Source organism: Orcinus orca, chromosome 1 (assembly GCF_937001465.1).
Source record: "Orcinus orca chromosome 1, mOrcOrc1.1, whole genome shotgun sequence".
Classification (NCBI taxonomy): domain Eukaryota; kingdom Metazoa; phylum Chordata; class Mammalia; order Artiodactyla; family Delphinidae; genus Orcinus; species Orcinus orca.
In genome coordinates this window covers 14,161,944-14,189,092 of record NC_064559.1, presented here as the reverse complement: position 1 = coordinate 14,189,092, position 27,149 = coordinate 14,161,944, and the positions used below count along the sequence as shown (strand labels likewise).

Here is a 27,149-nt window from a genome sequence, read left to right as displayed (position 1 = left end):
TTTTTCTGTGTGGAATCTTTAGGGTTTTCTAAGGCAGCTGGACACTGGGAAGGCCACGTGGTGCCCGCCCACTCCTATCTCCAGGAAAGGGATCTGCCGGCTGCCTGATTTCTAATTTCAAAATTATGTTTTCCCCTGCAAACATTTTTTGTTTATTTTAGGTTAAATAAACGACCCACTGATAAATGGAATAATTATAAAAGGTATGGAATATTTATAAATGGCATATTTCCTGCCATATCAATAAACAAAGGATGTCACAGTCATCAACGATTGCAACTCTCCAACGTGAACCTGTGAGCCCTGAGGAAACTCAGGGCTGAAGAGGATCCCTGCCATCTAGCAGCCATCAGACTGCAGTCACTCCCTGCCGTGAGCCCTAGGAAACTCAGGATGTAAAAATACAGGATCCTGGCCCAGATAGCTGAGGTGCCTATCAAAGGAATGATTTCAGTGAGCCTGGTCTCCTGCATCTGCCCATACATAGAAAAGGGGTAAATTCCTTAACTTGAGATAACCGGTTTTCTTTAATTAACAATAATCTTATGACATTCCACACTACCTGCCCTTTGTTGCCAAACACCTATGTAACCTTGGCTGCCCCCTCGCCTCCTCTGAGCAGTTTCCAGAGTTATCTGAACCTCTGTCTCCCGGGCTGCAGTCCTCATTTTGCTCCAAATAAAACTTAACTTGCAACTTTCACCTTGTGCATTTTTTTAAAGTCAATGCCACAAATACGTAAATAAGTAAACTGGTCACTTGTAGCGATCCTGGGGGAGGGCACGTCGCCGAGTGGCCAGCAGGCGGCGGAAGTGGAGGCGGCGGTGGGCAGTAGACCGCGTAGCAGCCGAGACACCACCTCCCGCCCGCAGCGCCCCAAGGGCCAACCTCAGGAGCAGGACACGGTACTCCGGCAGGAAAGAGACTCAGGAACCGCCTTCCCCTTGGGCTCCCGGTTAAGGGCGGCACCTCCGCCAGCAGCCCTCGGCGGCGGCCGCGCTCCTGCCTGGCTTGCTTGGCGTCTCGGGTGGGCCCCGCTGGAGTCCCCGGCGCGCCCGCGATCGCTGGGTCATGGGCGCCGCCGGCTCTTCCGCGCTGGCCCGCCTGGGCCTCCCCGCGCCGCAGCCCCGGCCCCGCTGGCTCGGGGTCGCCGCGCTGGGACTGGCCGCGGTGGCGCTGGGGGCCGTGGCCTGGCGCCGCGCGCGGCCCAGGCGGCGCCGGCGGCTGCAGCAGGTGGGCACCGTGGCAGAGCTCTGGATCTACCCCGTCAAGTCCTGCAAGGGGGTGTCCGTGAAGGCGGCGGAGTGCACGGCCCTGGGGCTGCGCAGCGGTCACCTGCGGGACAGGTAGGGCTGAGCCCGGGAGCGGGGGAGGCCTGCGGAGTCCTTCCCTCACAAAGAAAGTGGGAGCTGGCTGGGTTCGGGGGAGCGGCAAGGAAGAAGAGGAAAGGGGGCCATCACCTCCCAATCGCAGACCCAGGGTCCCGATCTGCCTTCCTGCGATGGCTTGCGCCCCAGAGGAGGTCCCCAGGTGTCAGCAGGTGCGCAAGCAAACTGACTCAACTCCGTCTAGCGGAAGGGGCGAGCTTCACAGGATTGGTCCCCGCCACTTTACTTTTACTGTCTCTTGAGAACTTGGGGAAAGTTGGAGCCACGGATGCAAACCCTCTAAGAGCTCACCAAGGTGGAGCACATAATCGTAATAACGATTAAAGTTTCAGATTCTTGCAGCTTAAAAAGTGCTATTACATACTTTATTTTCCCTAATTCTCTCATGCACCCTTTTATGGATCAAGAAACTGAGGTTCAGAGCCACACAGCAGTGGCATCGGGACTCTTGTTTTCTTTAGCACACTGGTGCTTTGTAAATAGGGTTTTTATTCATGCCCTACCTGGGTAGTCTCGACCTGTGTGAATTCCTGGGGTTCTGCGAAGATCTCAAAGGCCCAGAGCAAGCAGCTTTGTCCTATTCTGGGTCTGGCCTCGGCCTCAGTGTAAGGCTGCACTTCAGACTCCCTCCCAGACCAGCCCTCAGTTTCTGTAGGTAACACACAGGACTGATGAGGGTTGTAACTTTTCCCCCTTCCAGTTCCCCAGACAGAGGGCAATTCGTGACACGGTGGAATGGTGAGCTGTTTTTGTCATCATACTATCAAAATGTGTGATGGAGAGAAGCGAACAAAAGCTTGCAGTTCTAGGTGGTAATTGACTCAATGTGACAAGTGCCAGGGAGCACAGAGGAAGGAACAAGAGAAACTGGGGTGGTCAGGAAGGACTTCATAGCTGGAACTGAAAATGTGGTATATACACACTTTGGAATATTATTCACCCACAAAAAGAAGTTCTAATACATGCTACAGCACAGACAAATCTTGAAAATGTTAAGTGAAATAAGCCAGACACAAAAGGACAAACTTTATATAGTTCCAATTATATGAAATACCTAGAACAGGCAAATTCATAGAGATAGAAAGCAGATTAGAGGTTGCCAGGGGCTGGGGAGAGAGGGGAATGGAATGGATAGTTATTGCTTCATGGGTTCAGAGTTTCTGTTTGTGATGACGAAAATGTTTTGGAAACACATAGTGGTGATGGTTGCAAAACACTATGAAAGTATTTAATGCCACTGAATTGTGCACTTAAAAATGGTTAAAGTCATATTTTTTTCACGTCCATTCTCTGTTGTTGGAAATTTGGGTTGTTTCTACTTTTCGGCATCGTGCAGAAGGTTGCTGTGAATATTGGCGCCCAAGTATCTGTTGGAGTCCCTGCTTTCAGTTCTTCTGGGTGTGTACCTAAGAGTATGCCAAGTATTTTATGTTGTGTATATCTTACCGCACTAAAAAAATTAAAAAGAAAAAGAAAGGCTGACATGTGTGAGGGCACGGGTGGTAAGACTGGCTGGGAGGGTAGCTGGATGATGAAGGGTCTTGCCTGCCTTGCTGAAGAGTTAGAGTTTTATTCTGAAAGCAGGAACCACAGGGCGGCGGTGGTGGGTTGCGGTTTGCAGAAGGGGGTGACATGATCAGATGTGTATTTTAGAAATATCAGACTACCATTATTACTAGGAAGGATTAGCAGAAAGAATATTCATGTGCTAGTACCAAGGATATGGGACATCCTGTATCCAGGATGAAGGGTTGGTCAGAGGGAATTCCTTTGGGAAAGGGCTTACACTAACTTTATTTTTCTAGCATAGCTGAACAACTCAACCACGATGACCCGCCAGAGGTGATGATCTAAAGTATCTGCCATATTTTTTTCTTATGTCTCTGGATTCCCAAAGCACAAGCTCACTCCTATCATTGTAATCATTCCATTCAGTGTGAATGGAAATGACCAACATGTCAGTTTAGCTTCCTCAGTAGCTGAAAGGTCCCCTATACAAACCCATCATTTTTTTTTACTGGAAACAGTCCTTTCTATTGCTTTTATTTCTCCATTTATCTTTGCTTGGGGAAGTACCTCTAGACCTTGAGTACCGGGCCAAAAAATATTGTCCATATTAACAATAGGCCTTTTGGCAAATTGCAGGCGTCACAGCTCTGAATACTGAAATGTTCATTTTTTTTTTAAGTTGGGGGTGGATTTGGCAAAGTGTAAGTGGCATTGTTTGCTGTTCAGCTGGACTCCACCCTCTGAGAACAATACAGCAACATCTTGTTATTTCCACCAGCAGGAGTGCCTCCTTGTGCCAGGCACCATGCCTCCTCGTCTTTCTCCGAGATAGATTCCTATCATCTCCTTAGGGCATGTTTATGAAAGTGACCAGACTTTCTGGCAATTGAGATGGACGTATAATTAGCTTCTTTGATTTCTGTTCCATCAAGGAGCTCAAAATATTCTGCAGATATTTTGTCCGACGCACGAGTGATTATTAAACACTTTGAAATTAACTGACAGATTCAGTCTTGCTGGGCTGATGAGCTGATGTTTAGGAAATCAAAGATGACAGTGCATCACTGAAACTCCCCCAGAGACTGACTGCCTGTCATGGTGGGCCATGCATACCTTGTGTTTTGAAAATGGCAGGTTTTGGCTTGTAATCAACAAGGAGGGGAATATGGTTACTGCTCGACAGGAACCCCGCCTGGTCCTGATTTCCCTGACCTGCGAGGGTGACACCCTGACCCTCAGTGCAGCCTACACGAAGGACCTGCGGCTGCCCATCAAGACACCCACCACGAATGCAGTGCACAAGTGCAGGTAAGAAAAGGATAGCTCTTAGTCATTGCGTGAGCATTTATTCCTGCAGTTTTGGGAAAATGGGAAATGTGGCGGAAATCTGGAGAAACACTGTCAATAATTAACCATTGACTGCAAATGTACCATATGGAGGGTCAAGTCCTCCACATCGTGATGATCTAAAAGAAGGTGGAAAAGGGGAGCAGCTTCAGAAATGTGTGTTGATGTGGGGCAGAGAAACATAAAAGACTTATGTAGAGAACTATGGGATCAAAAGCATATTGACATGTCAACAAGAGAAAAATAACACCACCAGAGGATAAAGGACAAAAATGGGGTTGGAGTGAGTGGGGAGAGGGTCCTGGAAAAGGTGAGGTTAGATCAATGTATTACCCTAGGATCATCTCTGTGTTGCCTGGAAAGACTGGGAATCTTCCAAAGCTGAGTTATGGCGGGAGTTGCCAATGGCTATATGACCCGTGATATTTAGCTCTAATGAAAGGAAGTTCCAAAATAGAAAAGACCAGCCGCAACCAGAAGAGTGTTCTGACCTGCAGATGCCCAGTGTTCCCTGTAATCGTGAGCGTGGAGATTCAGCCAGGAGACTGCTCTGTACAGAGTGTCTTTCCTCAACATCAGAAGGCCCTCAAGGGAGCAATTATTCCAGGAAACTAGCTCTGCTTTTAAGAAATCATGCCTAGAGTTCATTTTTTTAATCGTATTATGAGAAAGTTAAAATAGGGTCTAATTCTGCATTTTGAATGAAAATGCCACGTGAATGCTTAATTAGTCCACAGCCTATCATAGAAAATCACATCACATCAAAAAATGTAGTTACTTGAAAAATGTCTAAAGACCCCCAAAAGTTCGTAAAATGCAGAACTAATATGATTTCTGTAATATCAGAATTTTAAACATAATAATATGTTTTCATTTTAATTTGATGGTTTTTCTGATTATAAAATACATATTCATTGTTGAGAAATTGGAAAATACCAAAAAAGGGAAGAAAACAAAACCCATCAGAGATAACTATGATTCGTATTTTGACATATTTTCTTTCTGTCTCTATGGCTAATACTTTAAAAACCAAATTGAAATAGTACCAATCTTGAGTATGGTTTATATACTTAAGGGGACGTTGAGTATTTTTTCAGATTGTTAAAAACATGGGTGTCCTCGAATGCATTTTAGCACATCCCATGTTTATACATTTGGATCGTTTTCAGTTTTTTCCAGGTATGAGGAAGAATGTGATGGGTAACTTGGCATAAATCTCTGTTCATATCTCTTATTATTTCCTTAGGGAAAAAAATTTTAGCAGTGGTTTTGCCAGCGATAAGAGTATGGCTCCTATAGACTTTTGATATATGTTGCTCAATTGCTTTGCAGAATGGTTATACCAGCTATATATTCACCAGCAGTTTATAAGCATATCTGTTTCATCTCATTCTGACCATTATGTTCTAAAGTATTTTGCCGTTTTTGTGTTAAAAACGGTCATTTCTTATTGATTTAATTTGCATTCATCATTGTCTGAGGCAAACTTTTTAATAGGCCTACTGCAATTTGTATTTCACGTTTCTCCATATTCTGGTTCCTGTTTGTGTGCCGCGGTTATGTTACCAAACGCAAGTCTGTGTGCCCGATGCACAGTGAGGCCAAGCGATACCAAAACGTCGGAGTTTGGAGCAGAAAAAGCTTTACTGCAGGGCCATGCAAGGAGACGGGTGGCTTATGCCTTAAAAAGCCCTGGACTCTCTGAAAGCTTTCAGCAAAGCCCCTTTCTAGGAGAGATGAGGGAGGGCGTGGCTAGTTGTTGCAAACTTCTTGGGGTCACATCCTTTGGTCTTGAGGTCAGGTCACGGTCGGGTCATGATGTTCCTATAAACCTCCACCAAAACAAACGTTAACAAATACCAATCAGAAACGTGAACGGGAGAGACTGAAGCCGGTAGAAGCTTTTACCTTAATGGCAGTGTCCATATACTCCAGTTGCTGAGGCCTCCATGGAGACGGCTGCGACACTTAGGTCCAAGCCTGGCCCTGACGGTGGGGGGCCGTGGCGAGGGCTCTGGAGCTCTGCAGGACACAGCCCTCAGCCTGTCCTCTGTGCCCTCAGCTCACCCACCCGGAGGCTCTAGGGCTTGGAGGGCTCCGGGGAAAAGGAGCCCTCCGCCTCCCATCACACTCCCTGCCCCAGGACCGCTCAGTGTCAGCCCCCATCCCCGAGGCCGGGCGCTAACAGCTGCACGCCCGCTCTGTCCCTATTTCATGAGTGTGGCACCTGCAGCCCTCACTGCCAGCAGCACCAGGGCCTCAGGCCTTCCACGGCCCGCCTGCTGGCTCCTGGGGAAGGAGTGGCAGTGACGGGACGTAGCGTCGGGCTGACCGCGGGCTGCTACTCAAACCTGCTGGCCCGGCCCGCTGAGCATGCCTGGCCCCTATTACAGTTGGATATGTACCCATACTTTCTTGTGGTTAAAATTTTTAAAATTTAATTACTGGTTCACTCGGAATTATGTGGAAACTTTTTTCATGGTCCCATACAGGCTTTTGGTCCATGCCCCAAAGACTACACAAGGTCACGTTTGGAAATTGCAGAATCAGAAAGCTTAGATTAGGGTAAAGATGCCAAGAGCCCTTGGGACTCAGGTTTCCTTTCCCAAACTATTAGAACTAATAAATGAATTCAGCAAGGTTGCAGGATACAATATTAACATACAGAAATCTGTTATGTTTATCAAGTAGATAAGAAACAAGGATTTACTGTAGAGCAGAGGGAATTATATCCAATATCTTATAATAACTTGGAATATGATCTGCAAAAGTACTGAATCGCTATGCTATATACCCGAAACGAACACAATATTGTAAATCAACTATACTTCAAAAAAAAAGGGGGGGCGGGGAACAAGGCTTGAAACAGCGTCTTCATTTTGGGCTTCCACATGGTTCAGAGGCAGGGCCAGGCTAAAATGACGTCTCCTGATAATGAAGGACTTACAGCGACATCATAGCCTGGTGCAGCCTTTTGGATATGTGTAGGACATGGTAGGGTGTCCAGATCAACAAATGCCTGTTCTTTGCCCCCAACCCCTGCAGAGTGCAGGGCCTGGAGATCGAGGGCAGGGACTGCGGTGAGGCCGCGGCCCATTGGATAACAAACTTCCTGAAGACGCAGCCGTACCGCCTGGTGCACTTTGAACCTCACATGCAACCGAGAAATTCTCACCAGATCGAAGACCCGTTTCGACCCACAGACCAGGTCAGAGGAGCATCCCTTGGCTTTGGCCTTTGGTGTGTCCTATAGAAGACAGGCTTCCTTGGATGGGGGAGAGCAGGGCGGCATGTCTGCTGAGCTCGGCTCTGTCACTTTGCCATTACTTCTGTCACAAGCAATTGCAAAAAGTAAGGCTCTTCCACTAGGAGCAGCATCTGTGTTTCTTGATTTACGGAACCCTTGCATTTTTGCCTGAGAGCAAAAATTCCTATTCACAGAACCTGCCGGTGGCAACGCAGCTTCAAAACTGTTCTAGGTCAGTATCTTTCCCACTCCGTTCTGTAATCGCATGTGGAGCCCAACCTCTTTACACTGTGATTGCAAGGGTGTGGCAGCTCACAGTTGGGCCGATGAGTGTGGGTGTGGAGATCCACAGATTTAAAATGACCAGACTGGCCCTTAAAGAAATAAGGCTGTAAGAATTCATCATGAGAGTAAAACATACAATGCTATGTAGCGCCATTGCCACGGCCATGCTGAACGTTGATTTGCAGGTTGTGTGAAAAATAAGTATCTGTGGAATCAGTGAATACTTCTGATCACACCAAATGAGGCCATCAAACCTTAACAAAATAAACGTGTGAGAGTTTGGAGGATGAGAAAGGGACAGCGCTAAGATTCTGAGACCATGTTCTCTTCACTCCATCATGTAATTCCTGGTATCTGCAAGGCTATTTAAAGCTTCTGAATCGCTGTGACTTTTCTGTAAATAGAACTAGAGAAATACTTAGAAAGATTGTGTGGGGAGGTGGGGCGGGGGAGGGGTGGAAGGTTCCAGGAATCAGACCCATGTGACCTCTGAGAAATGCCTCTGTGTGCCTCACGCTATAACAGCTCCTATTTTCTCATCAGATCCCGTACTCAGACGCCAGCCCCTTCCTGATCCTTTCTGAGGCATCGTTGGCAGACCTCAACTCCAGGCTAGAGAAGAAAGTTAAGGCAACTAACTTCCGGCCCAATATCATAATTTCAGGGTGTGGTGTCTATGCAGAGGTAACGCTATACCTTTCTTGCCCCTTTCCTTGGATTTAACTTTTTTTTTTAAAGGTATGAGAGTCTTTGATGTTGGATTAAATTATTCAGAAGGATGCATTCTGCATTGGCTCCGTATTATGCAATGATTCAAGTTTGCAATTTCTTGAGCATCTGATCAGTACAGACTTCTGTGTGGAGGATACAAATATAAATGAGGCAGAGATGCTGGCGTCAAGGGGCAGTTCAGGGTCTAAGACTTCTAAGGAGAATTCCAAGCAGGCAGGTTCATTTTGAGCCAAGTGTACTTAGCATAGAATACATGATCTGTGTGGGCCACAGAGCAGGATGTGGAAAGTGGCCTTCCTGTGTAGTCGAGGGCTCCCTTGGGAAGACAGTCATTTACAGCAGGGCTGCTGTGGGTGGATGCTGTCCCCAAGCTGAGACGGCACTGCCCTAAAACTCTTCCAGTGCCACCTTCGACCTGAGATGTCTCAGCCGAGGGCTGCCCCACGGCAAGAACCCAGACTGTACCACAGCCCACAGGAGCTCTGGGCATTCTAGGGGCCGGGCGTGGGGTCAGGACACCTGGATCTGAATCCCCCTGCTTCAATAAGTGGCCGTCTGACCCTGGATAAGTCCTGGAACTTTCTGAGACCTCTGCTTCTTGCGTTTATCAACTGTGAGTAATTTCAGCTGACGCCTCCCCCCAAAAGCACCAAGACATAGAAAGTGCCCAGAGAGGTGGGCAGTGGTTTCATTGCTGTAATCAAAGTAAAGAAGCTTGGTTCAGGCCATCGATCCTTCCCTGACTGTGGCCCCCTTTAAGCTTCCTCCCTTCCTGGCTTTGGTATTTGTATCACGGTTCACATGGAAGACATTTCCTACCCCACCCTCTGAGATGGGCAGATGAAGATGGGATCAGTTAAGAGGGGATGGCCCAGAGTAGGACCTCAGATTCAGGAGGTTTCTTTGAACTGACTCTTGTCCTAGAAGGCTTTCTCTCTGATTCTGAGTGTTCCCTAATTGGGATTCTTTCATATTTTAAGTTGGATGTTAATACAACGCTTCAGCTGGGCTAGCCTCATTTATTGGAATAATGTTTCACGCATCACACAATGGGTTAGTGCCCCTGTGTACTATGAATAGACCTGTGAATAGACCTGTAGGAAAACCGGTCTAGGAGCTTCTCAGAAGGAGTTCACAGTCCAGGTGATTAGAATGTGAACAGGTAGTTACAGCCAGGTAAGACAGGCCAGGAAGGTGGTGAGCTGAGGGTGATAGGTGACCGGCCACCCCACTTTTTTAACACAGACAGGAGAGGGGGGCGACTGGGCAGTATGGGCTCAGGCTCATAAAGAATGGAAATTTATTTCTCACAGTTCTGGAGGCTGGAAAGTCCAAGATCAAGGCACCTGCAGATTTGTGCAGGTGTCTGGTGAGGACTTGCTTCCTGGTTCGTAGACGGCTGTCTTCACTCTGTGACCTCATGTGGTGGAAGGGAAAAGGGAGTTGCCTGGAGTCCCGTTTTTTTTTTTTTTTTAAGATTTTTTTTGATGTGGACCATTTTAAAAGTCTTTATTGTTGTTACAATATTGCTTCTGTTTTATGTTTTGGTTTTTTGGCTGCGAGGCATGTGGGATCTTAGCTCCCTGACCAGGGATCGAAACCACACCCCCTGCATTGCAAGGCAAAGTATTAACCACTGGACTACCAGGGAAGTCCCCTGGAGCCCCTTTTATAAGGACACTAATTCCATTCACAAGGGTACCACCCCCATGACCTCATCACCTCCCAAAGGCCCCCTTCTCCAAATACCACCACACTGGGGATTAGGTTTCAACATATGAAGGTTGGGAGGACACAAACCCTCAGTCTGTAGCAATCTCTGTCTCTACTCATGCCCTGGTCTGTGTTTTTCAAAACCTTCTCCACACTGAGGACCCCTTGACTAACATCTTTACACCAGAACTCTCCCTCTGCCTTCTCTGTATTTCCACTGGGGTATCTCGTCTCAGATTCAGGATGTCCAACACCGAGGGCTGAATTTCCACTCCCAAGTCTGCTCTGCCCAGCCTTGCACATCTCAGTGTATGGTGGCTCTGCCTTCTAGCTGCTCAGGCCCCAAAGTGGGAACCACTCTGTGTTCTTCTCTTCCTTCACCTCTCACATTCAAATAATCAACAAATCTCGGTGGCTCTGTCCTCTTGCCATGCTCCTCCACTTCCTCTCTGGGCCAAGTCACCACCCTCTCTCCTGTGGTTTGTTGCAATAGCCTCTCTTCACTGGTCTATCCTTGACTGACCCCCACCACCATACAAGGTCTATTCTCATCACAGCTAAGGTCAAAGTCATCTGTAAATGTAACTCACATCATGTCTTCCTTCTACTCAAAACTCTGTCTGTGTTCTCCATCTCTCTTCAAGTCAAAAATGGGATCCTTATCATTGCTGTCAAGGCCCCGTGTGATGCCACACCCTCCTAGTTCCAGAGCTTTACTTCCTGTCACTCTTCCCTTCTTTGTCTCTCTGCTGCTTCCTTCCCCGGGACCTTTGCTCTTACTGGTGCCTCTGTCTGGCATGTCCTCCCTCAGGTATCTGCATGGTTCACTCCCTTACCTCTTTCACTTCCCTGTTGAGGTCTTCCCTCCCCTTCAGTGAGGCCTTCCCTGATCACCCTGTACCCTGCTTGGCCTGCATGCCCTAGTCCCCCCCGGCACACGTCCCCACCTGATACACCGTGTTTACTGGGGGATTTGTTGTCTGTTTCCCCTACACATGCTTTCTGAGGACAGAACTTGACCATTGTTGTTCTCCCAGCTCCTAGAAAAACACCCAGCGTGAATTCTTTGCTAAGTGAACGAATGAGCCTAGGTTGGCCAGGTGACGCAGAAGGAAGAAACACCGAGGGAGGGGGCACACGAGCAGGGCTGCGCTGGCACGGAGATAACTGCTGTCTTTTACAGCATCGGCGCTCAGGGAGGGGCGTTGAGAGCCAAGGTCCTTGGTGTCAAGGGGTATCGCCTTCGGAGGAAGGGTCTGGAAAGGATTTTAGGCAAGAGAGTGGCAAAAACCAACTTGCACTGTGCTCGTCTGCCTGCGGCCGGGATCTGGAGACGATTAGGGCAGGTGGTGCCAGGTGCAGTGGGCGAAGCAGACTGGCCAGAGGCTGAGGACCTGCGCGGAGGCTTCTGGGAAGTGAACCCCCTCCTCATCTCAGAACCTGCCTCTCGTGATCGTGGTCCTCTGCATCCCTTCACACCCATCATCTGCTCTCCTCACCCTCACTTCTCAGACCTTCACTTCAGCCCGAGGCTGCCCTTCTCCCCTCCCTCCTTCAGAGACCTTTTCCTGGTCATCATTGCCCTCCCCTTGGACCGATAGGTACTGCTTCTGGAACTTTCCCTCCCTGGCTGCACTGCTGTTGTGCCTTTGCTGTTTCTCCTCCCCCTACTCCTCACTCAGGAAGGGGCTTCCAAAATTTCTGGCCTCCACCCTTCTCTTTCTCTACCTTCCCTCGGTAATGACACCCTCTCCTGCAGCTTCACCATCTGTCACCCTTATGTGGGTCCTTCCCAAGTATCCAACCGTGGACTCCCCCTTGCAGCGCGGGGCTCACATTTCTGACTGTCTGCTGGGAGTTTTCATATGTTCTGTGGACCTAGCAAACTTGTCCTCATAAGCTCCGCAAACTCCCTCTCTTCACTTCACAGCCTCTATCCTGGCAACCGTATTCCTTCTTTCACCCTGGCTTAGAGCTTGTAAGTCACCCCTGACTCTTTCTTCTCATCCCCAGCCCCATGTGCTCCCTTTCTGTTCGCAGCGGCCAGCTAGATCACCTTTGTTGTCTCAAGTCTGGACCGCTGAGCAGTCCTGGATGTAGTCACAGCTGAGCCTCTCAGCACCAGAGTGATCTCTTCTCCTCTAAAAGTTTGTGACAGTCAGTGTGGCTGCCTTGCTTAAAAGCCTTCAGTGGCTCCCCAGTTCTCAAAAGTCCCGAACTGCCCACTCTACGATTCTGGTCCCTCCATAATCTTGCCACACTTTGCTTTCCCAGCCTTTACTTCCATAAAAGCTCCAAGCTACAGACTGGACTGAGAACTATATAAGGACTGTATTCTCTTATCTCCTGCTCACCCCAGGTCTTGCCTCTAGCCCCACTTAGAAACTCCTGGCCTTCTTTAAAAGCCCAGATGAAAAGCCACCTCCCCTGAGAGATCTATTCTGATTGCCAGACCTGGAAGAGCTGCTTCTCTTTTCCAAAGCCACCCTGTGCTGTGTCTGTGCCTCACCATATCCAGCTTCTCCTGTTTCGATTTCTTATCACCTCAAGATAACATGTTCTGGAGGAAGATTTTCACGGGCCCTTCTCTAACGTTTAATACGGTTCTGGGCCCATAGTGTGCGTTCAACATGTAAATAGTTTTCTCCTTTTCCGCCAGTTTGCCAAAGAGATACTTTCCTGATGGTGGAATTTTTAACTTATTTACCTGTGACGCAATCCCCAACAGTTTTTATTGCCCATAAAAGGGGCTCTGTAAATATTTCTTTAATTAATAATAAATTAATTTCCTAACCAGAACCTTCATTTCTCTCCTTTCGGATCTTTTATGTTTTTTTTGTGACCACAGTGCCTCCTGGTGGAGAAATGTACACAGAGCAGGCTGGGTTGCTCTAATCCGAGGTGCCCAGCTTTTTGGACTGTTGTGAAACATGCAGTGAAGAGACTCATTTTATGATTAAAAAACCAAAAACAAAACCCTGAAATACACATATCAAGAATAATACACACTGTCAGAGTTAAAATTCTGGGCCTGGAACTTTCTCTCTGGCTTGTGATCAACAAAGGACTGGGCAGGTTTGTTTTAACTCGTGGATTCCTGTCTTTGGCTCTCAGGCACCTTCTCTGTGAGCATAAGAAGGTCAGGACCACAATCAAATGTCCTTCCTTCTTGTTACTGCCTGGAGTCCCCTCACCCTTCTTTTGTGCCTCTCAAAGTCTCCACCCTGGAAGACTCAATTCAGATCCTACCTTTACCTTAAAACCTCCCCCTGCCCAGAGCAGCCAGCCAGCCACCGGCTCCGTGCTTGTCTGCAAAGTTCAACCAGCACACAGGGTGCTGTCTTGTAAAGTTTTTCTCAATTTTTCTGAAACTTTTAAAAGGAATATTGACCATTCACTTTTCCTGTGTGTATGTTCTATCTCCCCTTCTGGATCTGAGGGACACAGTCCATTGATGCGGTTTGTCCTGAAAAGTAAGCACCAGTGACCCAGGCCATAGACAAACGCCCCAGGAGGTTCCTGGGCTGGAGAGCTTTGGGAATGCTCCCGTGGAGATGCAAAGGGAAGTAAAGCTACTGGCCTGCTCTGGATTTGTTCCTATCTGGCCAGGGGAGCTACAAGGTAAACAGACACAATGATTAAGGACATTAATCCACCTCTGGCCAGCATGAAGGGATCTGATACAACCTAGAGTAATCCCCCCTCTCCATACCCTCTCCTCTCTTTCACCCGCTCCCTCCGTCAGCCCCACCCTGGCCTTCCACAGCACCTCCAGTCAAGTGGGGTCAGTCAGGGAGGCTTCCTGAAGGAGATGAGTTTCAATTCCAGCTTTACAAGTGAGAGGAGAGGGAGCATTTCACTTCAGGGGAAAGAACCAACAGATTAAAGGCAGAGGGAGGGAGCAGCGAGGCGTGATGTACGGTTGGCCATCTTCGATGGAAGTGGCTTCATCAGCTGTTGAACCACGTGAAGTCCCTACACGGGTGGGTCAGGGCTGGGGATCCGAAGTGCTCACATGAGTTATGTGCTTTGTCTGCAGGACTCATGGAACGAGCTTCTTATTGGTGATGTGGAACTGAAAAGGGTGATGGCTTGCTCCAGGTGAGGTGCACACACTGCTGACCAGGAGACGGCGGGGAGGGTGAAGATCGTCTGCCTTGTCCCGTGCATGATGCCCTGTGTGTGTGTCCAGGTGCATTTTAACCACGGTGGACCCGGACACGGGCGTCATGAGCAGGAAGGAGCCTCTGGAGACCCTGAAGAGGTGAGACTAAGTGATTTAACATCTCTGCGAGGAAGCAGGGGAAACACCACGCCAGGTGTATTCTTGAAGTGGAAGGGGTCCTGGTGACTGGATAACTTGGGAAACATTCTTGGGTGCTTTGGTCCCCAGAATGCCTGCTTGGACAACTAATTTTATTTTTCATTTAGAATTCGTGATCCGAACACACCAATTACAAGGCAACAACAAAACATGCTTTAGATGTTTTGGCAAACTTTATTATGGACTGAGTATTTGGTGACATCACAAATTCGTTAGGTGTGATAGGGGCTTTCTGGTGCTATAAGAAATGCCTATAGGCTTCCCTGGTGGCGCAGTGGTTGAGAGTCCGCCTGCCGATGCAGGGGACGCGGGTTCGTTCCCCCGTCCGGGAAGATCCCACATGCCACGGAGCGGCTGGGCCCGTGAGCCATGGCCGCTGAGCCTGCACGTCCGGCGCCTGTGCTCCGCAACGGGAGAGGCCACAACAGTGAGGCCCGCGTACCGCAAAAAAAAAAAAAAAAGAAATGCCTATATGTTTTAAGAGAAGCATGTTGAAGTATGTAGGAGTGAAGTGATGTGATATCTGGGGTGTGCTGTCTATTATTTTAGCAAAAGAACATGTGGAAAAATGTGTCAAATCTTGATAAATAGAATCTGGGTGATAATTATGTGGGGATTCATTGCACCATTTTTTCTACTTTTACGTTTATGTTAAAATTTTCATGATAGCAATTTTTTTTTGTTTTGGCGGTGCCGCATGGCATGAGGGATCTTAGTTCCCCAACCAGGGATCGAACCAGAGGTCCCTGCGGTGGAAGCGCAGAGTCTTAACCACTGGACTGCCAGGGAAGTCCCATAACAAACTTTTAATGAAAGACAATGACAGACAATAAGTTTAAATTGCATGGAGTGATATTTAAGATAAGATTCATTTTAAAAAGCTGATTACAAATGAACATATATAGTATTGACTTTTTTGTTGATTTGATTTTCCTTTTTAAAATATATAAATGTGCCTGAGTAGCTAAAAGCCTGGCAGGCTGTAAACTGAAACATTTGTGGCTCTTTTGGTAATGAAATTATGGAGAAAATATATACTCTGGTATGTAGCCTCTAAACTTTCTATAATCAACCTGCAGTACTTTTGCTAAAACAACAATTCATGATTCACACACTTCTGTGCTGTTATCTGCCAAATCTACGGCCAGGATGTTGCTGAAACCCTGAAATGCTTGTCTTCACTGGTCCCTTCCATGTTGAATGCAGGATCACAGGTGGGGTGTCAGGTCTCTTCTCTGCAGCCCCTGAGACCCTCGGCTTTGACCCTGACATGCGTCCTCGGGTATCACTTGCAGGGGGGAGGGGGAAGGCGGGGAGGATGGTGGTCCCTGCTTTAGGCAAAACCCTGGAAGACTTGAGGAAAGAATGCCGTGGAAGTTTGGTCATCTGACATCAAAGCCCTCATGAAAGAGCACATTAAGGGCTGGCTATGCTTGGGCTTGTGTGACCCAACTTGTTCCCCTGGAATGGGAGTCTCTTTCGTTCCATCTCTCATCAAGCTCATGGCCCTCTTTGAACCAACAATCTAGTCTCCTTGGATCAGCGCCCACCCCTCTCTGCTGATCCTGCTGTCCCAGAAGCTACTAATCTGGCCCCCTCCCTGGCAGGCTGAAGCCTGGGACAAGGGGCTCTATCCCAAACAGCACGTTGCCCCCAGGCATGAAGCCGGCACCTGTGGTCCATGGAGACCAGTGTCGTGCATCAAGGCCAGGCTACAGCGAGGTAAATAGCTGGCCTTCCAGGGGCCAGGCCACGTGGCAGAGAGAGGGAGGTCAGGAACAGTCTCAAACAAGGTGGGTTGGAAGGAGGTTGGGAGGGGAGGTACAGAGAGGAATTCTTGATGTGAAGGGCAAATGGCTGCTTTTGGTCTGAGTCCCCACCAGGGGTTGTGGATTTGTGGGAATATTCAAAGAAGGGGCTACAGACCAGCTTAAGGCAAATCCCATCCTTTTGAGGGATGTTGTGTATCTCTCAACACCCAAAACAACATTAATTTTCTGTAAAAAGTTAATACGATGGAACACTTAAGATTTGTACATTTCACTCCGTGTAAATTTTATCCCCTCCCCACAAAGTTAAGAAATTTTAACCCTAGGAAATGATTTCCCAGCTGAACTGTTTAGAGGTGAAATTTACTGAAGTCTGCAACTTACTTGGAAATGGAAAAAAAAATTGCGATGGACGGATGGATGGATAAATACGTGATAAAGGAAATACAGTAAAATGTTATATGTAGGGTCCAGATGGTTGGTAATTGGATGGTCTCTTTAAAATTCTTTGAACTTGTTTGCCTGTTTGAGGATGGTCCCAATAAAATGTTGGGGAAGAGTTTACTAGATGTGGTGGGACATTCCAGAGCGGAGTGGTTCTGAGAACCCACAGCGATGGACTAGCGATTCCTCAGAATGTGCTGGCTCACTCACCACGAGAACAAATCAGAGTTTGGTCTTCCCACTTTCCTGTGCCCGCGGAGGAGCTACACGGAGGACGGAGGCAGGGTGGACCCGGGAAGGCGTCCTGTCGTGGGTGTTGGGAGCCCTGGTTCTACCAGGTGATCCGCAGGCCCCCCTCTGGCTCAGGCCCTGGTGGACAGGCCTCGATGGTTCTGTGTGCAAACCAGACAGGTGATTTGGGTGATTGACTGTCATCCTTTTTTTTTAAACATTTATTTATTTGATTTACTTGGCTGTGCCAGGCCTTCGTTGCGGCCCGTGGGATCTTCGTTGCCGTGTGCGGGATCTTTTTAGTTGTGGCATGTGGGTTGTAGTTCCCTGGCCAGGGATGGAACCCGGCCCCCTGCATTGGGAGCACGGAACCCTAACCACTGGACCACCCAGTCCCCGTCATCCTTTTTTCTTTTTACATCTTGTTCTTTCTCTCTTCCCAACCCTGTGCTTGGAGTCTCGCACCTTTCCCTCTGGATCCACAAAGTGCCTGGGTTTGGGCCAGTCCTCTGAATCTTCAGTGCCTCCCCCCAGCCCATCGGGAGCCCTGTGTTTCTAGAAGGAGGGTAATTGAGCCCAACGCAGAGCCAGGGCAAGCAGGCAGGGTCTCCGGAAGCGGCACAGCCCTCCTGGTCCCCTGCAGGCTCTCAGGAACCATCCCAACCTAATTTCTCCTAATACCCCAGGAGATGGGTGCCAGCCTAGGTGTCTTCCCCTGTATCTTACTGAGATGTAAATTGCCATAGATGCAGTAATTTATGTTCTCCCCAGGACAGACGGCCATAAATCGGGAAGAGCAAGGCCCCGGCTGCCTGACATAAATCACGGAAGCGAAGCAAAGCGGTGTCGGGAGCAACCTCTCTGCTCTCCGGCTCTCCGGCAGGATGCTGGGAGCCGCACTGCCTTCCCTCTTCCTGGGTCCCCCATACCCAGGGCTGTGCTGCTTCGGGAATACAGGTTCTCAGCAGGGAGACCAGTGCTGAATAGCTATGGGCCTCAGGCCCAGCGGGGCCTTTGTCTGGGAGATACAGCCCGAAGCACGGTGGAGGCTGGTCTGCTGGCTTGAAAATATGAAGAGGGAATTATTCTTTTCTTTCTGAAGGGAGAGGGGCTCCCACACTGATCCCACAGGAGTGCTGGGGGTCTATCGCTGTTGCTTGCAGTAGAAAGAATAAAGCTCATGTGTTCTGTGGATGCACTAGTTTTGTTGGATGCAGGAACACTTGGACAGTAAGGGCGTTTGCCGCTCTCCGCTTGTGTTAGGCTGTGCTGTGCCGAGCTAAAGACAGGAGGATTTAGTGGTAGTGATGCCCTGGAAGGAGACGACCAGCCAGTCTGGCTCTGTCACCTCCCAGTAACTGTGTGACATTGGCAAGTCAGCTACGCTCTTGTTGCTTCAGTTTCTTTATTTGTAAAAGCTGGGCTAATGATACATCTCCTGGTTCACACTCCCCCTTGATCCGAATAAAGCAATAAATACTGTTTTTCTAATAGATGGTAAAATACATAACGACCATCTAGGCTATGGTTATTGATAGTCTCAGCTTATGAACTTGACACCTTCTGAGAGAGGGAAAATCCTGGAGACACTTCTTTCCATTTTCTGAGGCTGCGTTAAATGCAACGCAGCCCAACCTGCTCAGCCTTTGTCTCCTCCTCTCCGTGGCGTCTTCACGGTGCTGTTTTATTCCTGATCTGGCCGTGTACATAGCAGGTTGGGAGGTCCCAGAAGTGGCCTGTGCCCCTCGGTGGGGACCCGGCGGTGATCAGAGACCCTGCCTGCAAGTCAGGGTCTGGGCATTGACCAGTCAATGAGTAAACCAAGCAGCCCTCACCGGTGCACAGCACTTTATAGGTAACAGTTTCCACTCACACGGCGCCCTTAAGGATGGAGACCTCTGTTTAAGATAAACAGAACGTCTTGTGTCTCCCATTAGAGTCAGTCGTTTGCTTCATGTTTATTGAAAGAGAAAATGCACCAAGAAAGGCATTTTTAAATGGCTTTGTAATTTATTAATCCCATCGTCATCAACAACAATATATATATTTGGAGAAAAAAAATCATAGGCGATCCGTGTATGATGCAATGCCGTGTTTTCCGTCTCTTGAGCAAGGCTGGGTGTGCACGTGAATTCACAGACCGCTGACAATACCGTCTCAGTCCCACAAGGGGTCGCCGTTGATCTCGTTTGTAGAGTCTCCCCGGTAGCCCTGCAGGGACGGTGTCAGCAGGGGCGCAGGTGGAACGGAGCTGGGGCGCCTGGCAGGACAAGCCGGTCGCCTCGCCCCTGCGACTATCACCTGCGTTTGTCCCTGCCCCCCCCCCCCCACACACACACCGAGCAGGTTAAGGTCCTGGGCTGGGAGGGGCGACGGCTTCTGTGGGTCCTCCGCTCCTAAGTTACCTGCCGGGGGAGTAAGTGTGTGCCTGCGTGGTTGATGGGAAGGGGCAGGGGAAACCCGCGCGTGGCCGAACGTTCGTGTAGGAGAATAAATATTAACCCCCTCAGCTCTTCTCAGGCCTGCGCGTGTACTCAGGAGGTATAAGGAGGACCAGGGATCACATCCCTGGTGGGAAAAGTCCTGACTCTGGAGTGAGTCAGACCTCAGTTCCGGCCCCAGCCTGACCACTTAGATCTGTGATCTTGGCCAAGTCCGTCACTCCTATGCGAGCCCCCCTGTGAAGTGGGGACGATACGCATTCCCACATAGACTTGTTGGAAGGATTAAGGGATAATCTGTGCGATGTACTTCATAAAGTGTCAATGTATGATGCCCAGAACGCCAACTCTCAGTTCCCTGAGATAATCAGAGCCTCAGGCTACGGAGCGTGCAACAAGGAGAAATCCCAAGCCATAAAAGTAGCCGATCTGCCCGGATCCTGAAGAAGTCACCCTCCAACGGACACAGATCTCCAGATGTCCTTGGTATTGCATGCTGACAGAGGAGAGGCAGGCTAGGAGAGGCGCCTGCTTCCCAGGGTCCAAGGTCATGGCAGAGACCTGGCTACGGGACTGGCTGGATCAGTGGTTCATGGTTCCCATCCATTTGTTGATGTCTCCATTTGTTCATCCAACCTTCTTTGGAGTGGCTACAACGTACCAGGTGCTGTACCAGGCTGTAGGCATATAGCAATGAGCAAAACCAACATGGTGCCTGCAGCTGGGGAGGAGCTGAGGGTCTGCAGAAAGAAGCTCTAGATTTGACCCTCTCCATTTTCTCATTAGCCACTTCTGAGTTGAAGAACAAAAGTAAGACTGATTTGTTGCAATAGTTTATTTTTTTTTCTCAAGGCACAGTAGAATGAAACAAAAATGCTTTCCATCACAATGCTTTAAATATAAAAGTGATGCAAAATTGGAGTTAGCCTTTGTTATAAAGCAGAAACTGACACACCATTGTAAAGCAATTATACTCCAATAAAGATGTTAAAAAAATGGAGTTAGCTTAAATGAGAAACAGAAGGAAAACATTCTCCTGGTGGAGGTGGGGTGAGGGAAAATCTTGCCGTGTCATTCACACGCATCTCATGTACACTCTTCCTGGGGATTCTTGCGTTTTCTGGCAGACAAAGATATGATACTACTTCTAACAGGATTTTACTCACCAACACATTCATCTGTTCAACAAATGATTGTGGGTCACCAGTGACATACAGTGCCCAGCACTGGGTGTGAGTAGTACAAGGGAGTTAGTCACATTCCCTGCTCTCTACGGACTCTCTGTCTTGTACAGTAGAGCAGGTAGACACATGCCCTGACACTGTAGGACACGGCATGTGAGGGGCAAGGGGCAAGCAGAGAAAATTGAGGATGGGGAAACCGCTCCTGGCTGGGGGACCCTGGGCTTCCTTCCTAGCAGAGGTGGCATTTGATTTGGACCTTGAAGAAAAGGTAGAATTCAACTGCTCGGCTAATGGAGGGAGGGGATCCCACAGAGGAACCCCCGAGCCAGGAAAATGCAAAGCAAGGTGAAAGGACATTGAGGAATCCAACAGAGCACTGCAGAAGTGCACAGAAAGGGCAGAGGTTTTGAAAAAGCTGGCTGGGGCCAGGTCAAGAGCCTTGCATGCCAGGCCGAAGACTTGGAATGTTATTCCTCAGGCACTGGGGATCCATTGAAAGTTTCTGAGCCTCGGGAGTGATAAGACCAGAGCAAAATTAAGAAAGTAACGTAGGGTAGTGTTAAGAGTGAATTGAAAGTGGAAGAGGGGAGAATGAGGAAAATTGGTTGGTTAAGAAGTTATTATAGGGACTTCCCAGGTTCGATCCCTGGCCGGGGAACTAAGATCCCACATGCTGTGTGGTGTGGCCAAAAAAAAAAAAAAAGAAGGTATTATAGTCATCTGAGGATGCTTGAAGGGAGATTATGACAGTGGGAGAAAAAGTGAGCACATTCAAAAGATGTGGTACAGGAAGAACCTCAGGACGTGGCAGCTATGGACAAGCTGTGGAAAGTGAGGGAAAAGGTATAAAGGATGACTCAGGGCTCTGAGCCTGATGGACTGGTAGGATGATAGACATGGAGAGATGCCAAGGAAAAAAGGAAGTGATAAAGTATGTCTGAGCATCTCGAGTCCCTAATCTCTTAATGCTGAAAACGGGAACATTCCAAGGAGAAAAGAGGTGGGAATATGGCCATTGGTTATGCTTTGGTAGTTTGTGCATTGGGCGGGCAGTTTACTGTACAACCCCAGGAGGCGCTGTTCTATTAGTCGGGGTGGGAACAGTGCTCGCTGGAGCTGGGCAGCCCGCTGGCCTTTGTGGGTAGATCCTTCAGCCGAGAAGAAATCACATGCTGTTTGAGCTCTTGCTTCTGGCTGGCTGTGACTTACGGTGTTCTGTCTCCTGTTGCAGTTATCGCCTGTGTGACCCTTCTGAACGAAAGTTATACGGAAAATCACCTCTCTTTGGACAGTATTTTGTTCTGGAAAACCCAGGGACCATCCAAGTGGGAGACCCTGTGTACCTGCTCGGCCAGGAATAGGAATCATATGTCCTGGAATAGCAGATGTCTTTAAAAAACGTCCTCAAATATGCCAACACTTGAAGCACAGTATTTTGGACCTGACACCTCGGCATTTTCTTTAGCTCTGTGATCACCAAGTTTTTTGTCTTTTGGACTCTTCCTTGTGTCTCAGTGCTTCCCGCATCCCAGTGCACAAAGTGAAGAAAGAGAGTTTTGATAACTTAATAGGACTTCAGTAAGTCACTTAAATGACAAGGCAGGATTCTAAAAATCGCTTGTTTAACTGTGATTGTGGAATCATTCTTTCTTCTTCTTCTCCGTTCACCTACCCAGAGGGCTAACTTCCATCATCTCATTGCTACTCTTTAGGGAAAGAGGAGAGAAGAGAAAGAGTAAGAGTGGGGGAGTGAGCAGAATGTTCTGGAATCTTTTAGTACCCCATGCCCACGGCATGCAATGGAAATTAAATAGCTCTCCGAATAAGGCTGGACTGTCACTTCACTTTTCTCCTCAAGCCCTAGACAAGCTTTTAAAAGGGCATAAGGAGCCTGACCTTCAGGAAACACTTAGGATGTTCATTTTCCATAGATCATCTCAGACAGTGTCCATGAGGATCTGATGGACCTTCATAGCATGCAGTACCTCTGGGCTGTAGGACAGCAGAGATGTCAGGGTAGAAAATCAACTCATGAGAGCAGCGTTGCAGTCAGACTCTGATATGTAATATGTGGAAAGCAAGACCAAAACTTCCTTGCCTTGAAACGGAGTATCAAATATATCCCATTGGTGAGCCCAGACTTTTCCCAGTACATGAGAGTGAACAGTAGCACTAAGTAGGGGAAACACCCTTGCCTGATGTGGTCTGAGATGCTGTTTGAAGTTGCCCAGGGAAACCACGGTGCCCGTCTTAAGAGCAAAAAGAAATAGTCTGAAAAGGACATGATGCCACCTAGTGGCATTGAATGACAGCTCAGCCTTTCTCAGCTTTTCAGCTGTTGAAAAGAGGGAAACTTGTGGATGGGTTTTAGTTTTCTATCCTAGAAAATTTTTTTGAGAGAAAGTGGGGGTATCCTCCAGGTACTCTCTGTTTCTCTGCTATGGGCATTTGGTTCTAAAAGCGTGGCTGTGCTGTCACGGGTCCTTCTGGATCTCGCTGGTCCCATCAACTCAAGACTGGTTACTCCTCCTCAAAATCAGGGTGAAAAAGTTCTGAAGTCCATGGATGAGAAGAAACGTGATTGTGTGATTTGAAATAAATGGCTTTATTTTAGGTTTTGAATAAAACCTTTCAAAGGTGAAAAAGAAAACATATGCCAATTCACTTAAAAACCCATATCTGATTTTTCTCCTGATCAGATTATATAACTCTAAGATCTGAGGAAGTATATCTTTCGTTGCCATTTTGCCCTTTGACTGTATTAGGAAGCTAAGTCATGAAAAATGTGTTTCAAAACTGTAAATAAATGGAAGCTACTTTGACTAGTTTCAGATTGTACTCACTTCTTGGCAGGAAGTCAGACTTTGAAAGCTGACCAATGGGCAGCTTTGAAAGCTAACCAATGGGCAGCTGACCAATGGGCAGCTTTGAAAGCTGACCAATGGGCAAAACCAATCACCCTGTCACCTGACACGCACACAGAGCATCCTCCGGAGAACGCCTGTCTTTGAAGGGCTGTCAGGTGAACATGCTTTTTACCAAAAGCTGTGCATGTTTCACTTTGGTTTTATAAAAGAGGTTAGTAATCATTGGAACCAAGCCTAGCTCTGAGGTAAAGTTACAAGGTAACAGGTGCACATATGTATTCTGGTTGGTGAATGTATCGCAATTTGTTTTTCACACACTTGGCGTGAAGTGCAATTAGAATAATTAATCAGTTAACCTTGGCCCATCACCTTCCCCAGTAGATCCACTTTATGCTGAAACTACAGATAGGTTAAGGCAAAAATAAGAGTTCAGCAAGTGGCATTACTAATGGGACCCCGTGAACCCATGGCAGAATGCACACAGGATTTAGGAAACCACGTGAATGTCGGTTCTCTGAGAGCAGCCAACAGTTAGGCACTGATGGGAAACTCAAGGTTGGTTCGGTGAATATCCCGAGATATTTATAACCAGTGGCAAGCTGAATGCCTTCGACCTGAACTTCTAACCCCTTGTCAATAGTAACAGCCACTTCCCCAGGGACTCAATCTGTTTCAAAGGCCACACACTCATGTCCTTCTGTGTACTGCAGGGGAGTCCTCCAGTGGAAGGGGGCTCTAACCCTAACACCTCCCTCATTTGTCTGGAGTCTCCTTCTGCTACTCAGAGTGTGAGGAAGATTCCAGTTTAAAGACAGAGGTTCCAATGACCTCTAGAATCTCGGGGTAGTTGCCAAGCTTTCTGTCAGTGAGATTTAAAAGCCATTTACTTGTGTTTATTTTATATTTAATGAGTTGGTTAATGCCAAAGGCAGGGCTGATGTCTGGTTTACTTTGGATACTGAACCTCTGCACACACTTCCACTTGAAATATCAGGTCGGGAATGTAGACCATCGCAGACCCTCAGAAAGGTCTCCTTATAGCTGCAGACGATGGACATTCAGGGTCAGGCCAAAACATCCACTGTCGTCGTGCGTTTCATTCTGGGTGGCAACGTCTCGGTGCAGTCACGGCAGACAGTTACAAACCCACAGCTGGAGATCTTGCAAAGAACCACGTGGGAAAGAGCCTAGGCAGACTGCTTAAAGGCTCACTTTCCCAGCTGTTCCCCAGAAAAAGTGAGAACGTCTCAAATGGGAGAGGGAAGCAGCAACTTACACACAAGGGCGGGAAGACATCGGGGTGAGCCTGATGGAAACTAGGCAGATGTCCAACAATGAGAAACACTCCTCGTCTCCTTCTGCCCTTAGTGATAACGGGGTGCGGAGATGCCCTTGGGGGAGGGCTGCCAGTTTGCTAGAACTGTGTGCAGAGGCCAGGCGAGTTTGACTAGCCAAGCGTGACTTTGAAAAGCCACCTATGAGGCTGTCACCAACAGTGACCGCAGGCAGGTGCCCCCAGAACTCTGAGAGTGTGACAAGTGCAAGCAATCCGTGGTGGCCGAGAGCAGGTATTTTAGAGTCACTCAAAGATGCCAGAGTGGCTCTCAGACCTGTTGATAACATAACACTGCACTTCCCTAAGTTTTACTTGTCCAGGGTGTTCTGAAAGTCTGCCTGCAAGGATGCTCCTAAAAAAAGAATTCCGTGGACCAATACCTTTGGGAAGTCCTGCATGCCTCACTCCTCTTCCAAAGGCCCAGCAGCCTGTAGAAGGCTCTAGATTGACCTGCAGTGAAGAATTCTATTTGTGTTTAACACGGCCCTCCCCAAAGGTCTATGTCTGGTCATCTTTTGGGAAGCCCTGCATTGATCTCTAGAGGAAGCACCAGCCAGGGTGAGCGGTCGTGCTTAGCGGGGGAGGTGTGTTCGTGGGAAGGGTGAAGGAGATAAAGGGCTCCTGCCATGTGGAGGAGACCTCTCTGGTGGTTCTCTGTCACGCTCCTTTACCTTCATTGAGCATTTTAGACGGTTCTTCCCTGTGTCTCCCTCACGAAGCCCACAGCCCCTGATTCTTCCCTTTCATCATCCTCTCTAGCCCCTCTACTAGCCCCTGACCTGTATCTTCAACGGTTCAGACTCCATCCACTCTTTGTGGAGCTCGGTGGGATCTATGTCAAGTCCAAGTTCAATGTCTCCCTTTGGCAGTTTGCTGGGAGTACTATAAATAATTGTTGTCATAATTATTTCTGATTAGTATTTTTACACCTAATAAAGTCTCAAAGGGAGGGCGTTTACTTGGTCTAGGGGAGGGGCACCTTCCAGATGACTTGCCAGCAATTAAAGCAGCTTGTTAGTCGGAGGCCCAGGACGGCCGAGGACAGCTGGAGAGCTCTTCTTTGCAAGCAGCTCTGGTTAACATCAACGAGGAAAGCTCTTTGTAAACACATGAATAATTGATCATCCCGCGCTCACATAGCTACCGAGGATCTGAGCCCGTATGACTCATTTGAGAGCCATCCCTGTCGTCTGGATGCCATAACATTGGAGGAATGATGATCGTTTCTTGGAGATTCTTCTGTGGCCAGAGTTGCCAAGACCAAGGCTGTAATGGTTTGTTATGATGACCTTTGTTATTCCATTAGGCTCAATTGCTTTAAAAAATGATGTGTGCATACTTTCGGAACGTTTTTACCCTTTACGTTGACCTGACATCATAGTTTATATTACAGAATGTATTAATGACAGAGGAGTGTTTTCATGTCCCAAGGACAAATTTTAACAACCATAATCTGCCCTTAGTCATCATAAATATAAATGTATTGGTCAAACAGATCTCGTTAATGTGGCCAAGATAAATGCAAGCCTATATTTTAAGGCAGCTGAAGTCCTAGAGAATATATTTGGAGCTTTTTGTGGGGCTAAGAGATCTTGTATAGTGCTATCAGAAGGCTGAGAAAATTAACATGTTTCCCCCTCTAGTTTGGCGTTGGACAGATATTAACGTCTTGGGGATGTCAAGTAAGATTGCTCACATAGTTTCTGGACACCGTTAATGCCTGGTGGGGTGAATCTTAGTTCTTAAAGCTGTATTCTCACTATGCTCTCAGGGCTTTTGGAAAGAAAGAAAATACAGATTTCAAGTCTCAACCATGTGTTGCTCAACTGTATTTCCCTGTATCACACGGTGTCTTCAAGTTTTAATTATATTAATCCTCCTGCCCCAACATCTTGTTTCCTGTGGGAGGAGGCCCTTTTCCACAGATGTGTGTCTGACGTTTTGCATATTCCAGTTGGCAATCCATATGTTGGCAGATGGTGTGAGCTGTACGACGGGTCAAATACTTTTCATCTTCGTTACACTACGTTCAGAAGTGTGGGCCTTTATTGGCAGAATCCACGTTTCAAACTTCTCAGGCAGAAAATAAATGCTTGTTTTAAGAAACCCTGTTTAATCATGTTTTTATTTTGAACCATGAAAATGTGTTTCAGGCAGTAATGTCTCACATGCTACTCTCTGAGCGAGCAGACTGTTTATAGGGGTGAGTTCATCTCCCCCAGACTCGGTAAACACGGTACTATCATTAAACTCCATGTGGATTACGGTCACCTAGCAATGATTGATGAGCACGTCAGATAAAACCATTTACCCTTCTTCCCTTAGAGGAATC

The 27,149-nt window shown here is 47.9% G+C and overlaps 1 protein-coding gene across 3 annotated transcripts; it reads left to right on the top strand.

The window, feature by feature from the left end:
• The first annotated feature begins 836 nt into the window (after positions 1–836).
• MTARC1 (mitochondrial amidoxime reducing component 1) lies at positions 837–27,112 on the top strand. 3 transcript variants are annotated; one of them, XR_007473196.1, is made up of 7 exons: positions 837–1,346; positions 4,032–4,205; positions 7,290–7,452; positions 8,320–8,460; positions 8,911–13,842; positions 14,261–14,485; positions 21,846–21,921. XR_007473196.1 is itself a non-coding variant. In XM_033430446.2 (7 exons), exons 1-7 carry the CDS (start codon positions 1,072–1,074, stop codon positions 21,973–21,975), a joined length of 1,017 nt encoding a protein of 338 aa, XP_033286337.2. In that variant the 5' UTR covers positions 841–1,071; the 3' UTR covers positions 21,976–27,112. The 3 variants fall into 3 exon arrangements, 1 of the variants encoding a protein (XP_033286337.2); XR_007473197.1 differs by lacking the exon at positions 21,846–21,921 and having other exon boundaries at positions 14,261–14,322; positions 14,414–14,485; XM_033430446.2 differs by lacking the exon at positions 8,911–13,842 and having other exon boundaries at positions 841–1,346; positions 14,261–14,322; positions 14,414–14,485; positions 21,846–27,112.
• The last annotated feature ends 37 nt before the right edge of the window (positions 27,113–27,149 follow it).